General features: G+C 51.6%; 1 protein-coding gene across 6 annotated transcripts in view; it reads left to right on the top strand.

Annotated features, from left to right (window-relative positions):
• Positions 1 to 17,213, top strand: part of CUX1 (cut like homeobox 1) — a 371,822-nt gene that overhangs the window by 72,403 nt on the left and 282,206 nt on the right. For all 6 annotated transcript variants that reach the window (XM_068565281.1, XM_068565280.1, XM_068565279.1 and 3 more), the window contains exon 2: positions 8,126 to 8,236. In XM_068565281.1, coding sequence (XP_068421382.1) covers positions 8,126 to 8,236 — 111 coding nt within the window. The remainder of the gene's footprint in view (positions 1 to 8,125; positions 8,237 to 17,213) is intronic.

Below are 17,213 nucleotides of genomic sequence, written 5' to 3'. Positions count from 1 at the left end.
CCCGGCACGCCCACGTGTGCTGCCCGCCTGCTGCGTGCTGGGCTCTGCGCTGGGTGCCCCCAGGAGCTGCGCTTTCCCTGCCCGAGGGCCTCCTCCTGGGATCTCCCTCTCGGGGAAGCAGACGCAGGCCCTGCCAACAGGCCCGCAAGGAGCCTCAACAGCGAGCCCTCCACGTCTGCTCTGCTGCTCCCGATTTTACCCAAAGCACTGTGGGCACGGACTTTTCCTGCCCCTGTTTTTCCTGTTTCCTGTTCTCACGGTGGAGCTGTGATGACGGTGGCTTCCTCGGCTGCCGGGAGACCTTGCCCCGGCGCCTCCAGCAGAGCTGGGCCCCTCGCAGCCAGATGATCCTGATTCTTAGAAAAATGGTACCATCCAAGGAACCACCCACCGTCCTTTGAAGCTGAGCCAGAGGAGGGTGTGGGTCTCCTCCAGGCGCCCCTGCCCTCCCTCCTCAGCCGTTCTTGCCTTCAAGAAGTTGCCTCTGTCAACTTGTCCCCTTCCTCCTCAGCCTCCACAGCCTCTTGAACTGTTCTAGACTGTTCTCTTTCATTCAAGGGTCAGTGCTTGGGCCGGCCTTTTTCTGGCAGCCTCTCTCTTTCCGACTGGAAGCCTTGCTGTCTGCAGTTCTTACATTTGTCCCCTCCCCCTTTGTGGGTCCCTCTGTCCGGTGTGCATCCTTGCCCACCCCAGAATTCTCTCAAAGGTGCTATTATTTTCATGAAGCTGTTTCTGATTGTTTTTCCCCAAGCAGAAGTAACCTCTCTTCCTTTGAACCCTTTTGCACTTACTCTGAACTTCTGTTGGAGCATTTAGTTTTATTTTGCCATTCTTTTTCTTTTTCCTTTTTTTTTGTTTTTTTTTTTTTAGCTTACTCTTTCCTTTGGCAGATTCTGACTACAGTAGTCCCTCGGTATCCATGGGGATTTGCTCAAGTCCCCTAAATAATATGGCGTAGTATTTGCATATAATCTTAAGTACGCCCTCCCATATACTTTAAACCCTCTCTAGATTACTTATACTGCCTTATACAATGTAAATGCTGTGTAAATAGCTGCGGGATTGTGGTGAATTCTAGTTTTGCTTTTTGGAACTTTCTGGAAATTTTTTTTCCTCGAATATTTTCAATCCCTGGTGGATTGAATCCCTGGATGCAGTGCCCACAGGTATGGAGGGCCGACCGCGATGTGCCCGAGCACCAGGTGAAGTGAGCAAAAACAGTTCTTCCCAGAGCTTACAGCCTGTGGGGCGCCCAGAGTTAAACAAGCACCCAGGCCAATACGGAACTGCAGACAGGCACAGTTTAGGGGGTTGGGTGCACACCTTCTGGGGCGGGAGGGGCATGAGGGGCAGGGGAAGCGGTGTTTGAGCAGAGATCCGACAGGTTCCATGGGAGAGAGAAGAGAAAGTCTTCCAGGCAGAGGGAAGAGCCCGTGCTGAGGGCCTGAGGTGAGTGAGGGGCCTGGTGGGCCCTGGTGGTCTCACGCAGGCCCCCTGGGAAGCCCCTGAAAGCTTTTGAGCAGGGATGACAGGGTCCCCTTTCCTGCAGGGTGTGTGTGTGTCCTGGTGACCTTACAACTGTGTGGCGATTAACACCCATGAGGGTCAAGGGCACCTTGGTCTGGCATCGAGGGACCCTCCTTGAAGCCCCCTGTACACACGCCAACACCTCCTGCCATCCTGCCTTTGGTTGCTCTGCTTTTCTCCGTTTGTTCCCCTTTCCCGCACTGCCTGCCTTCTGTTGAGGTTCTCCTGGGCCGCGTGCAGGTCCATCTAATTCTGTAGGAAGTATGGCTTCCTGGGTGCGGATGCTGACTGCTGGCCCGCAGCCTGACATCACGTGACAGAACACTGCAGCCGGAATTCAGATCCTTGTATCGCCCGGTGGGGAATGAAAGACTGTGAGTGGGAAAGTGATGGGTAAGAATTAAGTGTCTGCAGGAACACTTGGGAGATACGGGGTCAGACTTGGTTCTCTACCTAAACTTATAAAATAAGTGAGAACATTAACGTTTCCCTAGGGAATTCCGCACGGTTCTCCTTGAAACAGAGACCATCATCCATCCACACACCCGGGAACAGGACAAAACGCACTTCCTGCAGGACCACGTGAGGGCTCTGCTGGGAATGAGGCATTCATAGGCTCTTATCAGTCCTTCAAAGCCCACGTCTCATTATAGGGGAAAAAATGAGATTTTAAAAGATAAATGTTTACATTTTAGGAGTAGTCATTATATTTACGTGTACAAAATCCACAAGATACAAAAGGGTAGACAGTGAAAGGACCTCCCAACCCCCCCCAGGGACCCCGCCCATTCATTTTCCTCCCCAGTACGGGGAATGGCACCAGGATCTTGAACCTGGGGAGCCTTCCAGAGCGATCTCGTTTATGAGCACAGTGTGTGTGTGTGTGTGTGTGTGTGTGTGTGTGTGTGTGTGTGTGTGTGTGTGTGTGTGTGTGTGTGTGTGTGTGTGTGTGTGTGTGTGTGTGTGTGTGTGTGTGTACTCACAGTGGATGTCCTGGTCAGTGTCTGTGACTTCTAACTGAACACAGTGTGTCCGTTCTAGCCCCAGCCCCCTCTCAGCAGCAGCCCTTTCACCACTTCTGTGCCCAAGCCAGCCTCCCCGGGGGGACCTGACCTGGGTCCTGCTCCATCTAAGCCCCCTTTCATGGTCTCTGACAGCACCAGTCACAACCAGAAGTTGTGCTGGGGATTCGGTGAGCCCAGAGGAGGAGGAGGAGGTGGAGGGTGACGGCGGACTCAGGCCGTCCCGTACACAGGCCCCAGCTGAGATGGGCATCTGTCACGAAAACCTGGAGCCCTTTCCTGCTGGCAGTGTGTCCTGCCTTATCTAACCTCTGCCTGTTTTCATTCCACCAACCTGGTCCCCTCTTGTCTTGTCGCTCTTCCATGCCTGCCTAGTTTCCTCGGCTGGACCGTGGGTACCTGTAGGTCAGGGTCAACTTCCAATTCACCTGTGCATCCCCCGAGCCCCCGGCTTAGTTGGGGATACTGGTGGCAGAACGCATTCTCGCCTGAGGTCAAGCGTGTGGCTCTGATGGTACAGAAAAACTCCCCTCGATGGAGTGCTCACCACGCCTCAAGGTGGACATGCTTTACCTTAGTTATCTCCAGGGAGGGGACATCATTGACCAAAACCACACAGGTTATAAAAGGGGTGGAGCCTGGAATCCAAACCAGGGTTCTCTAAGGCCACTGTCTGAAGGGTCTCCAGATGTCCCATATAGGAGGCCAGGGAGGGGGTGATGGAAGGAGGCAGGTGGGTGGGCTTGGGGCTTTCACCCCTTTCTAGTCCGAGTAGCTTCCATTTGTCCAGTGATTCCATTGCAGGAAACGAAACAGAAAATGTTCCAAGGCCTACTTCATGCAGAAACCATGGCTGGCCTTCCCCTTTCTGCACAAGCGCTCTCCATTTTCCCTAATAAAGCCACTTTAAATTCTTATATAGGATTTACTGTTGATTAGTTGACAGATAAGCCCTGAAGAAGCCTCAGATGAACCAACTCTTTGAGTCAAAGTTAGCGACAGTGAAAAGACAATACTTTACTCACATCTCTGATGCAGTTGGCTGGTGTGTTTTCCCCACCAGCCCCGGGGGCCCTGGGGGCAAAGAGGGCCTGTGTGCATCTGCCCAGAGCATTGGCAGGCCTGGCCTGGGGGCCTCAGGGAGAGAGGATCTCACAAAAGTTGTGGCAGCATTGCAGACACACACACACACACACACACACACACACACGTTTAAGACCAACAACTGACCATTCACTTTAAAGGCGAGGGGTTCCAAACTGATCATTGACTTTATTAAGAGACGTGTTGTTTTCTTTGGGAGACACTTCCCCAAAGTTTCTTTTAAATAGGCAGCTACATGGTCGCTTTTTATTTGTGTGTGTATTTAATAAGCCTTTAATACTTGGCTGAGAGGCTGGAGTTCAGGCAGAGAAAAACTTCCAGTGTTGGGAGCTCTGCCCTTTGAGGATCTGTCAGAAATGGAGAAAAAGCATCCCAGATATCAAAGTCAGTGAGGAAAACAGGATTGCAGCGTTCACAGCTCTTGGGGCAGTTCCCCAGTTTCAGGGGTGAGGTGTCCAAAGCCAGAGGTCTTTTCCCTGGACCTTGTCGCCCCCTGACATCAGTCATCCCATGACGACTTTGAAAGAAAACCCCAGAGTTTCTGCAGCCAGGTGCCGTCCTTGCAAGATGCTTTGTCGTTACCATTTCTAGCTCTTTCGGCCTAGTTGGAAATGCCCCTGTTCAGAGCCCATGGGGTTTGCTACCAGTTTCCATCACCTGGGACCTGGGGTTGCCAGGTGTTTCCGGCAGGAGAGCAGTTGTGAACAGTTCAGAGAGGACGCCCTCCTCTGCCCTTCCCTGGGAAGGCTGGGGCTTGACTGAGTGGTGTTTTCGGTGACCGGCCACCTCCTCCTCGTTTGTAATCCCTGAGACTGGCCAGCGTGCAGCACGTTGTGCAAGAAACAGCTGTTGTTTTGACAAAGGACGCGCTTGCCTCACTTTTTGAATCACCAGAGTGAGTCAGGGGTCATCTATCCCAGGCCTCTGCCCCTGGGCAGGTGGACACAGAGACCACGCACATTCACATATTGGGGACGCAGCATGTAAAATATGTTTGTGTAACTATATGCGTGTGTGTTTTTTTCACATTAGCAGTTTTTAAATATATATAAAATTAATATATATTGCGACTTTTCCAATCAGGTAATTCATATACGTAGCAAAATAGCCAAAAGATACATGAAGAGCAAGTCCCCTCCTCCCCAGGGCCTCCTCAGAGCCAAGCACAGTTTTAAGTTTCTCCATCTTTCTAGAGACAAGCAAAATGTATGCAAACGTGTATAGATACTCTTTTAAACAATGTAGCATTGTTTTGCACTTTGCTTTTTTTTTGCTTAAATATATCTTGAATATCATTCCATCTCATATTGTGTGTATGTAGGATTGTATTTTTGCAAAATAATTCTTGAGTGGGTATGCCGATACGCTATGTGCTATTGGTGGACGTTTAGGTTGGTTCTACGCTTTTGTTTGTTTGTTTTTTGTGGTTTTTTTGGTTCTTTGAGAATTTTTTAAAAAATAAATTTCATTTATTTATTTATTTGTTTAGGCTGCGTCGGGTCTTCGTTGCTGCGAGCGGGCCTTCTCTAGTTGTGGTGAGCGGGGGCTACTCTTCGTTGTGGTGCGCGGGCTTCTCATTGCAGCGGCTTCTCTTGTTGCGGAGCACGGGCTCTAGGCGCACGGGCTTCAGTAGTTGTTGCTCGAGGGCTCTAGAGCGCAGGCTCAGTAGTTGTGGCTCACGGGCCTAGTTGCTCCGCGGCATGTGGGATCTTCCCGGACCAGGGCTCGAACCCGTGTCCCCCGCATTGGCAGGCGGATTCTTAACCACTGCGCCACCAGGGAAGCGCCCCCCCTTTGTGAATTTTTAATGCCTTTCACATGTGGGGGCTCTCTGTGCTCCTTGTTACGTGTGACCAGTGACTCAGGGGCTGAGGGTTCTGTATTTTAGGCCCCCACTGCCACTCCCCTGAAATGTTAAATTCCCTTGTTAATGGATCATTATATGCGACATTTGGAGGATAGTCTGGCTGGGTAGATAATAAAACAGTATTTGGCTTGTGTTTCATAGCCATCTCCTGCCTCTGTGTTGTCCCCAGAGCCTTAGAAAGCCTTGATGTCCTCCAGGGCTGTGACTGTGAGCCTTGAACCTGAGCAGCCAGACCCGGGGCGGCAGAGGCTCATGCTCGGTGGGTGGCGGCACCCGGTGCAGTTTGGAGAGCCCTGTTGGTTTCTCACTCGGGCCTGCATATGTCTGCACTCATGGGGAAGGGGGTGTGGCATGCCCCCCCGCGCCCCCCTCCCTCCCCCCCCCCCCCACCCGCCTGGGTCCCTGCCTGCCAGCAGCAGGTCACCTCGGGCGCCCTGGCCCTGCTACCCCGCGATAGGGGTGGGTCAGTTTCCCTTCCATCAAGTGAGCGACCTATGCCAGGTTCAGCCCTCCACAGTCAGGCTTTCTGATGGATCTGCCCACGGACCCCCTTGATGCCGGGCTGGGACAGACCTCAGAGTGAGAGGTGGGGGGACCGAGGGGCCCAGAGAGGCCCACAGACCGTGTGCCCTTAGACATCTCCTGCAGTGCTGCCCCCATGGTCCCCGAGTTCTTCCCACTAGGTCTGGGACCCCACAGTCAGCCGTGTGCCTCCAGCATCCAGCACCTGTCCTCAGAAGTCACCAGACACCCACTGACTAAGTGACCCCTCCCCCCCCCCGCCCCAGGAAGCAGGGTCTTCACTGAAGGCTCTTTGTTTTTCTCTAAGTTTTCTGCATCTGTGTGTGATTGGAACCAAACATCAACTTTACTTTTTTTGTCGTATTTCAATATTGGCTTTTTACCCCCTTTCTTGAAGTCTCCTTTTATAACTTCTGCTGCTGCTGCTTAAATATAGATGTCTAAGTCCTCCTCCTTACCAGATTGTTTATATTTTTGAGAAGCCTTCTGCTTATCTGCGATTGCTCTCTCCTCTGTCTCCATCCCCACGCTGCCACATTGGTTTCAGTTGCTCTTTTTTTCCCCCCCTGCCTTCACTTGACTGGGATGTGTTTCAAATGTGGTCTATCAAAATGTGCAGTGTTTCCCTCTTTTCTGCAGTCGCTTTGACATCTGTTCTTGAATCCGAGCCCACGTTATTCTTTTGGACTTGCTTGCCCAAGAATTGCCGCAACGCCAGAAGCGCGGAAGGAGGGAGAGAGTGCGGTGCGGTGGCATCTCCCCCACCCCCTTGTTCCTCCCCCCAACCCCCCACCCCTTTAAAAACTCTCTGCCATTTCCAAGTTGACAGCACCCTAGATGTTTGTTCCAGCACTCTGCCGCCCCGTCTGGCCGCGGCCCACCCTGTAGCGGAACGAACGAAGTGCTCAGCAGCAGGGCTCGCAGACGCCTTTGGTTACTTCCGCCAAAAGGGAAGCCGGGTGGGTGGAGGGTGGGTGTACAAAGCCCCTTGGCTTCCTGGATGTCTGTGCATGCATCTTCAGCCTGGAGTTTCCTCGCCTTCCCTAGCTCTGCTGGGCCTCGGGGCGACGGGCTGTACCACGGAGAAGCCACTTGGAGCCGCCGCTCGCATCCTAAGCGGAATGTGCCCGTGTGTGTCTGTAGTAGCCAAAGCCACCCAGCACGAAAATGCGACTCTCGGTGGCTTCGGGAACGTGTCCTTGCACTCCTGCTGTCCGCCCAGGACACCACCCTCCTGGGCCCATCTGCCGCAGGCTTGTTTCAAACAGAGCCTCCTGGCTTCTCCTCCCAGAGCTTCCAACGCTAGGACACAGGTTCTCTGACGCTCTGAGTGTCGGTTTGTTGTGTGCGACAGAGGTCCTCTCACGGGAGACCCACTCCTGGTGGTTCTCAGAGTCTCAGGGGCAAGTCTAAGGGTTGGGGGATAACACTGTTTCCAGGCGCCTCACTTCCCAAGTTGACACGACGCTGGAGATCCTTATTCTTGGGGCTTGCCTCTTAAGGTCCCTTTTGAAAACAACTAACAGGCCCTGAACATGATATCTGGCCTGTAGTAAGCCCGCAAGAAGTATCTGTTGAATGAAAGCAAATCAGATGTGACTACAGAAGATGCCAGGCCCAGAGAGTCAGACAGGATGCCCCAGGGAGCAGCCCGGAGTCAAGCAGCAGGACTGGGGCCCGGAGACGTGGCAGGAAAGACGCCCGTGAAGAGCAGAAGCGAGTGACTCCGGGGAGGGGTGGTGTTTGGGCACTGGCCTGACTCTGGTTTTAGCAAAGAAAAATGCGTCTGCGTGTCCTGTCATAGGAGCAGTCACTTGTGATGCGCGATACACAGCGTGTCAAGCCGAGCGGGTTTGGTTTTTTCAAACCAGTCAGTGCATGGGGGCGGATGGGAGCCTCCTGGTGGTGCCCAGGTCCCTTTCCGCTGGCCCCCAGCCCCTCCTGGGCCACGAGGTGGTGACCCCTGGAGCCACGGGCTCCCCCACCGCCCCGCCACCCGGTGCCCTGGTCAGGTGCAAATGTGCCCTCCTCCCGTACAAAGTGCAATTACAATCTCGCCTTCCCTTTTTGTTTCTCTCCGCAGAGGGAACTCGATGCCACCGCAACAGTATTGGCGAACCGGCAGGATGAAAGCGAGCAGTCGAGAAAGCGGCTCATCGAGCAGAGCCGAGAGTTCAAGAAGAACACTCCGGAGGTGAGCAGCGTCTCCCTCCCTGGCTCTCAGCAGTGGGGGGGGGTCTTACTGTCCTAGCGCGCGCGTTCCGAGGGTGTGTCGTAAGCATTTCGTTCCTAGCAGACGGGGCTGTCTGCTCCTTCCTTTCGGCTGCCCTCGGCCCCAACAGCGAGCCCCTGTGCGGGCTGGGGGCCAGATTAAAGCCCGAGTGAATTCTAGATGCAGCTGCTGAACCAGCTGGGTAGCCAGGGGCAGGACCCCAGCCCCTCCGTGCCCGTGTGCTCACGTCTGTAGGCAGGACCTCACCCCGGGTCCTTAGGGAGCATGAGTAGAGGGGCAGAGCCCGGTGGCAGGGCCTCAGAGGGGCGCCTGCAGGCTGCATGCATCCAGGGATGCAGTATGGCGACGCTTCTTGCGAAACAGACATTTAGTCTGGTCTGGCCTTTTACTTGCCTCTGTGTTTCCGAAAATATGCTTTAAAGGGCACTGGAAATGTGCTCTTCGTGAGCTCCTAATTTTTCTTTTTTGGTGGTATGTGTTCAGAGGACAGTGTTTAGAGTGGCTGGGGCAGCCTTTTCCTGCCCTATTTTCTCGGTCCCTTGTTCCCTGAGTCCTTGGCAAAGGCTTCAGAGGAAATAAAAAGACAGGAGAGTTTTACAGACAGTTGAGCAGACGTGAGGATTGCTTTCCGGGAGCTTCTGCCAGTTGGAGCCACAGTGGTTCTTGTGCCATGGGCTCGTACCCAGCCTCCTGCACCCTCCACTCAGGTGTGGGTGTGTGGCGGGTGTTCAGAGCTTCAGCCCTGGCTCCCAGGCCTCCAGATTCTTCCATGGAGAACAAAGGAACAGTCCTGGAAGAAAAGCTGCTTTCTGGGAGGGATGCTTCTGGCTTTTATAGTAGTCCTGGAAAATGGTGTGTGAATTGAATTTGCTTAAAAGTGGACCCATTTTAAGTGCTCCAAAGGAGCTTGCTGTTTAAGGGAGTGTTATTGTGAATCATTTGGGGAAACAAGTAATTAACCCTCTATTTTCGGAATAAATATTTTAGGAGAAGAAAATCGTGGTAGTCCAGTGGAAAGAAATAAGGCTCTAGGGGCAGACCCACCTAAGGGTTTTAAATTTTAGATTCATTGCTTACCCTCTCCACCCCACCCTGCCCTGAAACGTGGATCTTCCGTGTTGTATCAGGACCAGACACGTGGGTCAGAGTGATTCAGGCTTGGGGGTTGCCGTCCTCCATGCCGCTGGGGGCTGGGGGTGGACTGCTGGCCTCCACGTTCCACCTCGTCATGTCATGAGCAAAGGCAGGAGCAGAGAAGGCAGTCGAGCGACAGGCCACCTTCCTCCTCTTGGGCTGTTCAGAGCAGACCTTCCCGGAGGGTCTCGCTGCGGGGTTTCTTGCGCTCTTGTCTTTGACTTTGTTTCCCTAGACCAGCCCGGGTCAGGTGTGTCTCTCGAGCCACCTTCAGCACTGATCTAGCAACTAGCTGTCACCGCTGTCCTGTGTTCTCACTGCCCTTCCCTTGGTGACCGCATGTCCGGGGGTGGCCATAGAAAAATCTAAAAAAGAAGGGCAAGGTCATGCTTTTGAGACGTCAGACAACAGTAGGTAAATATAATTCGTCCTGTGAGGAAGTGCCGTGAAGAGAACTGGATTCCTGGGTGTTCCTCTTGGGTCCCAAGGTCCTGTCAGCCAGAGGTGGTGCCAGCCGAGGAAGGGCGTGTCCCCTCCGGACACCTCAGGCTCAGTGAACGGGCCCCGTCCCTCCATTGACATCTAAACAGGGCTCGTCTGGCAGGAACTGGCCACCAGCTCCCATCCATGGCCTGTGCTGAATCCCAAGCCAGTTACTTGATGAAACCTAGCCTCAAACTTTGCATTTTATCTCCTAATCCAAGTAAATAGAAGAGGCTTGGGGAGGAGCAGCCTGGTGGGGAAAAGCCATTTGGGGCATTGCTTTCCAGGGCACGTTTTGTTTGTTTGTTTGTTCTTGATTTTTTTTTTTTTTTAATTTGTTTTTATTTTTATTGGGCTACAGGATATGGGTTGGGAAATATCTCTGCAAGTTTTGCCAGGGCACGTTTTTAGACACCGTCTTCCACGGAGAAGGGGACACAGAACCCCACCTGGAACGGATGGACGTTGCCATCCTGCTTGTCCCTGGTTCTGCCAGCTGGTCGGGGCTGGTGCCCTCTCGGGCTCCTCCTGCCACAATCAGGAGGCCTCGCTGCGGCACAGATTTCCGAGATGCGTGGAAGGGTGAAGCCGCTCGCCGGCTCTTGCCCTGATGGCTCCCCTGCATTTCCCGATCCCAGACCCACCCTTGAATTTGGTGTGGGGTTCCCATGGGAACTTGAGGCAAGACCCCATAGAGAAGACAGTTTCACCTATGCTGCAGCCATCCAGAATCTTCTGTAGATTTGGAAACCTCTTAATAAGGCTGCAGTGGAGGTGGGGGTGGGTGGCTTCAGCGAGGTCCTCCAGGGTACATGATGGCGGTACTTGGGGGTCCTATGATATGGCGGTGTCTGGGGGCTCTGATGAGTGTGAGGCCTGGGACCCAGGTCAGGTATTGGGTCATCACTTTGTTTGGAGCTTCAGTCCAGAGGAGCCTGACCCGTCTGTGACATCAGTCATTTCTTCTGATTATTAAACAACTGAGGACAGAGTAACGCTTACTGTCGAGGGAACACTTCTGGAAATTGGACGTGTGAAGGTGAAGGTTGCTTAGAACTTTGTTCTCAGGGGTAAAAAAAAAAAAAAAGTTGGCTTGTTGACGGGGGCGGCATCTCTGGGTGTGAACACAGACCAGCATCCTCATGCCTCACACAGTCGGCCGAGTGAGGACCAGGCTGGCGGGGCAGAGCCAGGGCCAGTGGTCTTGCTGGTGTCACACCAAGTGCGTTGATTCTGGATGAAAACCCTGATGTCCCTCTTTGTTCCGGGAGAGGAGAAACTGTCCTTCCAGGGTCTGTTGAGTGTCTAGTAAGTCTAATAGGCAGGTTCAGGCTTCAAGGGGCAGTCAGAGGTGAGTGAGGCTGTCTGCTGACAGGGAGTTTGTGTTTTTCTGGACTGGTGCTGCCCAAGGGCAACTGGGAAAGCCCGGGTCCAGGGGTAGGAGTGTGTGTTGGGTGGGGACGTGGGTGGGTCAGTGCCCAGCCCACCATCCAGGAGCACAAGAGGCACCGAGGAGGCCAGAGCCTTGAAGATATTTTGTTTAGAATGAAGTTCTTTCAGTTTCAGTTTTATGTCATTAAATGAATACATTCCTAGTCAATTGATATTCTTGCTTCTGTCTTTTTAAACTCAAAATTGTAGTTAATCTGAAGGAGATGCAGTTACTCTGCATATGAAGTTTCATGCCTTTCTTTGACCCAGAAAAGAGTCCCTTTCGAAGAAAAACGTTTTAAATTTGAATTTTGTGACTAAACATACATTCCCTATTCAGTTTATGATTGATAATTGAACGTAAGAGACTGGGGGGTATTTCTAGGTTGTTTCACTTTTTATATTTCTTGCTGCAGGTGACTTACTGGCTGGTATCACTGGGCAAATGACTTAACCTCCCAAAGTCTCAGTTTCATCAACTGTAAAAAGTGTAATTGGCAGGGCCCAGCTCACAGGGTTGCTATGTGTATGTAGTGTTTGTGTGTGTGTGGTATGTAGTGTGTGTAGTATGTAATGTGTGTGCAGTAAGTAGTGTGTGTGTGTGTGTGTGTGGGAGCTCCACACAGGCTCAGCACCGAGAGTCTAGTACGTGTTTGTTACGAGCATTAACTTGGAAAACATACCATGAAACACATGAGATACAGTTGTTTTCTGCTCCTCAAAGCCAGCTCAAGGAACTTAAAAAAAAAAAAGACCCACAACAAATATAGGTTGTTTTCACCCAAAGTGTTCCAAAAGTTGGTTTGTAATAACAGTTAATCATTTTATAAGTATTTTTGAGCACCTTCCACGTGCCAGATGGTTTGGCCCTGGGGATAAAATCCTATCCCCATTCTTAAAAAGTTCCTTCTATTCTTACCAAGCAAGTATGCCATCCTGATAAGGCATGTTAAGTATAGGACAGTGTCTCTGGAATCTTCTGAATGCAGACTTTCCCCCAGAAACACTCTTAGATCAATGTTGGTAAATTCCAAGCCGCATGTGTCACAGTGATTCTTACTATAGGTGAGCAGGGCTGCTTTTTGAGCCCTGGTTCTCAACCTTTGAAGCATTGGGGAAGGACCTGCCCCCTGAGAAACGCACACGTTTGCACATAGTTTAGTCTCTCCTGGACCGCCTGAAACTCATCCAGGAGCCCCTGGCTTAATTCACAGCTGCAAGGCACGCGTTGGTGGTCTCAGTGGTCTCAGCGCACCACCCTGGGAGCTCTGTATGTGTCTCCCCCTTCACCTTCCTCCTAGTTGTGCCCAGACTGGGAGGGGTGGGAGTGAAAGATGGGGGAAAGGGGCTGCGTGAGAGATGAATGCTGAGGCCTTGACCTCTGGGCAGAGGCCACTGCACTTCGGCCCCCGGGCTGGATTTTGGGGACCGGGAGGTGGGTAGAGGAACTGGGCCACCCCCGCCGATGAGGGGCCCTGCAGGCTGGCGGCAGGGGCAGGTGCCTCCATGCTGGGTGGCACGTTCTTCCTGCCCGAGGCTGGTGAAGAGCATGGCTAGGCTGGCGGCAGCTTTCTCGAAGCCTGGTGGGGTTGAAACTGTGGGTTCAGTGCAGGCCAAAACCCCGTGCCTTTTGCTTTTCTGTTGCTTTGATCAGAGAGCCAGGGTGCGGGCGGGATTACCTTTGATGCCTCTGTGTTGATAAACCTAGTGGCAGATTAGAGGACCAGGGATGTGGAGGGCCCTGTCCAGAACCCGCCTAGGGCACACGCGACTCCTTACTCCTGGAAACTGAGTTACTTCCCATGGCGGGGGTGGGGACGGAGATAGGGACAGCAGCGCTAGGGTTTCATGATTCTACCGAGGAATTGCTTTCTTCTTGGTTTTCTGTTTGGTTAACTTTTAAGTTTGCTCCTGGGACCAACGTTTGTCTTGACAAGGATCTCACAGCTGCTGCTCGGCCAGGCAGGGACTTGAAAGCAGGCAGCCTGGCCCCTGAGTTGGTGCTTTTAGCTGCCTCCTCGATGGGCTGAGCATCTGGAGCGGTGCAGGCCCGCAGAGTCAGGTCACGGGAGGTTTGCAGGGGGTGCCGTCCCAGCTCAGCGGCTCCAGCTATTTGAATGTGATGCTCGACTATCGGAAGAAGGGTCTGCAGTGTTAGACTTGCTTCCAGGTGGAGCACAAGGGATGGTTTTTGTTTTGTTGCCTTTCTTTTGAACAACAGAAGAACCATCCTTTATAGGGAGGAGGTAAAGGAAAACCTCCGACTGGAGATGCTGCAGTTTTATCATAAAACCATCTTTGGGCCTCATTTTTGTCCTGGCAGAGTGTCCAGCTCCTAACCCAGAGTGTATCTTAGGCACCTGACTGTCAGACTTTGCTGGATTAATCTATGTTTCCTGTGAAAGGGGTCACATCTCTTCCGTGAGGTTGAAAACTCAGCTGCAATTCGGGAGCTCTCCTCGGTCATTTTTTCCCCGGATGTATTTTTGCCTCAACATTTCTTGCTCTCTTGAGTGTTAATCCTCGTGACACCTGGTCCACCAGGCTCACATCCTGGGTCTGTTTCCCGCATTTCTCCTGCGCAAATGCACGTGGCCTCTTTCCCCGGTCACCATCTCTTGCTCCCGTCGTGACAGACAGAGCTCGGTCCCCGCCCTGACCGGGGCACAGCTCCCTGACCACCCTCCATCCCCGATGGGGAAGGTGGCCCTGGGCCTGGCGCCACCCACAGCCTCGCAGCCCCTCCTCCCGGGTCAGCAGGCCTGGCTCCGTGAAGGGAACGTTCTCTTTCCTGCTGACATAACCGCCTGTTCGCGGGCGTTCATTTCCTGAGCGCCAGAATCTTAATTTGCCCTCTCTCTCTCTGGCTGGAGTGTTTTTCTGATTTTTACATTCTTAGGAAACCGTTATAGAATAGTCAGGAGTCCTCTTGACATACAACTCGGGAAGCAATCTTGCACCATGGCTGAAATGAACTAGATTTGTGGAAATAGATTTGTGGATTTCTCCCCAACTCTGGCAGGTGGGGGCAGGGCGAGGGCGCCTTCTTTCGGAAAGTCCCCAGTCACTTTCTTATTGATCAGGATGGACTCCTCCTGAGTGAGGTATGAAGTCGCGTGCCCCCAGCCCGTCTCCTGCACGCGTGAGCCAGCTGCTTGCCTTCTGCGGAGGTGAGGGGGACAGAAGGACGGAAAGACGCTGCAAACTTTGTGGCTCCTTTTGCGCTCCCTGTGAGAAAGGAGTCAGCAAGCAGGCTGGGGGAGGGAAGGAGGGGGCAGTAATATAGTTGTGGCCCGGGCCCAAATGCATTTAGTCACTGCCTCTACAGCCTTTATATAGACACTGCAGGGAGTGACTCAGCCTGGAAAAAGAGCGTCACTTAAAAATAAAGTTGCAACTCAGATGGACACGTCCTGCACAGGCTGCCTCGAGACGGCGTGGCTGGGGCTCGGTGAGAAACCTGGCGGGGGGGTGTGGGGTGTGTCTTTGCCCCACATGGCCCTGCAGGGGTCCCAGGCCGGTCAGGTGGCCAAGGTGAGGATGGTCGTTACAGCTGCATCGTGGAATTGGCATGAGGATTAAACGAGCTCACGTATGACTCCCCAAGCTGTTTAAACTATCAAACAGTGTTCAGACGTTCTTCGCTACAACTGGACATGCTTGCGTGTTGAGCAGTGACTGAATTCTTCGCTCGTCTTCTTGTTTTCAAGAAATTGACAGACTACAGAGGCCTGTGTGGCCTCTGTGTTTGCTTCCGTCCCCATGAGAATCAAAAGAGAGAGTGCACATGGGAGACTAGAAATGCGAGCTTAGTTTTCCTGGTGTCTCACTGGACACGGGAATACGTTCATTGACGACCCACTGCACTGATTTGACAAACTGTGACTTTTTTGACTAGTTTAATCCCACTTTATTAAATACACATAATCATACAGAGCCCAAAGCCTGGAGGGTTAAACACCAAAATGCTAACCTTATATTATTTCTGTAGTGAGTAGGGGAGGGGTACAGGTGACATTCATTGTCTCCTTTCTGTTCTTCTATACTGTCAACAAATTGTGACTTTTTTTTTAAACCATAACTAGGACTTTTTTTTCTTTTTAAGTTTTATTGGAATACCGTCACGGTTTCTTGTTTTTTAAGTTTTATTTATTTATTTAGGCTGTGCTGGGTCTTGGTTGCGGTGCGCGGGCTTATTTGCGGTATGTGGGATCTTAGTTCCCCGACCAGGGATCAAACCCAGGCCCCCTGCATTGGGAGGGCGGAGTCTTAACTGTCGGACCACCAGGGAAGTCCCAACAAATTGTGACTTTTAAAGAGAAGGGCAGACCAGACGTGCCCGTAGGGACACGGGCCTTTCAGGTAGGGTAGTGATGGGGAGGAGGCCTGTAAGCTTGAAGACCAGGGGATGCAGGCGGACACCATCTAGGAACACAGACACCCCCAGTGCCCCGCAGACCACTCACATCGGGGATCCAGGAATCTAGACGCAGCCCCTCTGCTGAGTCTGCAGCTCTGGTACAATTACTTCCTCCCACTTCTGAAGGGGAAAGGCCTGCCGGCCGGAGCTGTAACTCCATCCATCATGTGTATTTAGCTGTGCACCTTGAGCACCGTGGGCGCTGGGTGATCATATTTATAGCATTCGTTTAGGAATCTTTTCTTTACAAAACAGAATCTTTAAAATATATATTAATGCATATGTGTGGACTCTAGAAAAATGGTTCAGATGAACGTATTTGTAGGGCAGGAATAGAGACACAGACGTAGAGAACGGACATGTAGACACAGTGGGGGAAGGAGAGGGTGGGATGAACTGGGAGATTAGGATTGACATAAATACACTACTATGTGTAAAGTAGATAGCTAGTGGGAACCTGCTGTATAGCACAGGGAGCTCAGCTCAGTACTCTGTGATGACCTAGAGGGGTGGGATGGAGGGTGGTCCAAGAGGGAAGGGATATATGTATACGTATAGCTGATTCACTTCGTTGTACAGCAGAAACTAACACGACATTGTAAAGCAACTATTCCCCAATTTTAAAAAATGTTAACTATACTGCTGTAGAAGATTCATTTCTCAAACAGGCAGATAAAATTTTACTTAACACTTTAATTTTATTTTCTGTACAGAATTTTTTAAAAATTTCAAGAACTGCCTTTCTTTGGCAGTTCCTCAAAATGTTAAACACAGGATTACCCTATGACCCAGCACTTCCACTCCTAGGTATATATCCAAAAGAATTGAAAACATGTCCACGCAAAAACTTGTACGTGAATGTTTATAGCAGCGCTATTCAAGATAGTCAAAAAGTAGAAACAACCCAAACGTCCATCACGAGATGAATCAATAAACAAAATGTGATATATCCATACAATGAAATATTATTCAGCTATAAAAAGGAATAACATGTTATAATATAGATGAACTTTGAATCATTTTGCTCAGTAAAAGAAGCTAGACACAAAATGCCACATGATTGCATTTATATGAAATGTCCATAATAGGCAAATCCATAGAAGTAGATTAGGGGTGGCCAGGGGGATGGGGAGTGACTGCTGATGCTTATGGGGTTTTTTGGGGGGATGATGAAAACGGTCTGGAATTAGATAGTAGTGATGGTTGCACAACTTTGTGTATATGCCAAACACCACTGAACTGTACACTTTATTTATTTTTATTTATTTTTTGGCTGTGTTGGGCCTTCGTTGCTGCGCACGGGCTTTCTCTAGTTGTGGTGAGCGGGAGCTACTCTTTGTTGCAGTGCGCGGGCTTCTCATTGCGGTGGCTTCTCTTGTTACGGAGCATGGGCTCTAGGCGCACAGGCTTCAGTAGTTGTGGCTCGCGGGCTCTAGAGCGCAGGCTCGGTAGTCACGGTGCACGGGCTTA

The sequence above is a fragment of the Eschrichtius robustus genome, chromosome 16 (assembly GCF_028021215.1).
Source record: "Eschrichtius robustus isolate mEscRob2 chromosome 16, mEscRob2.pri, whole genome shotgun sequence".
NCBI classification, from domain to species: Eukaryota; Metazoa; Chordata; class Mammalia; order Artiodactyla; family Eschrichtiidae; genus Eschrichtius; species Eschrichtius robustus.
Note: the sequence above shows the minus strand (reverse complement) of the source record. Positions and strands in the feature narration are given on the sequence as shown.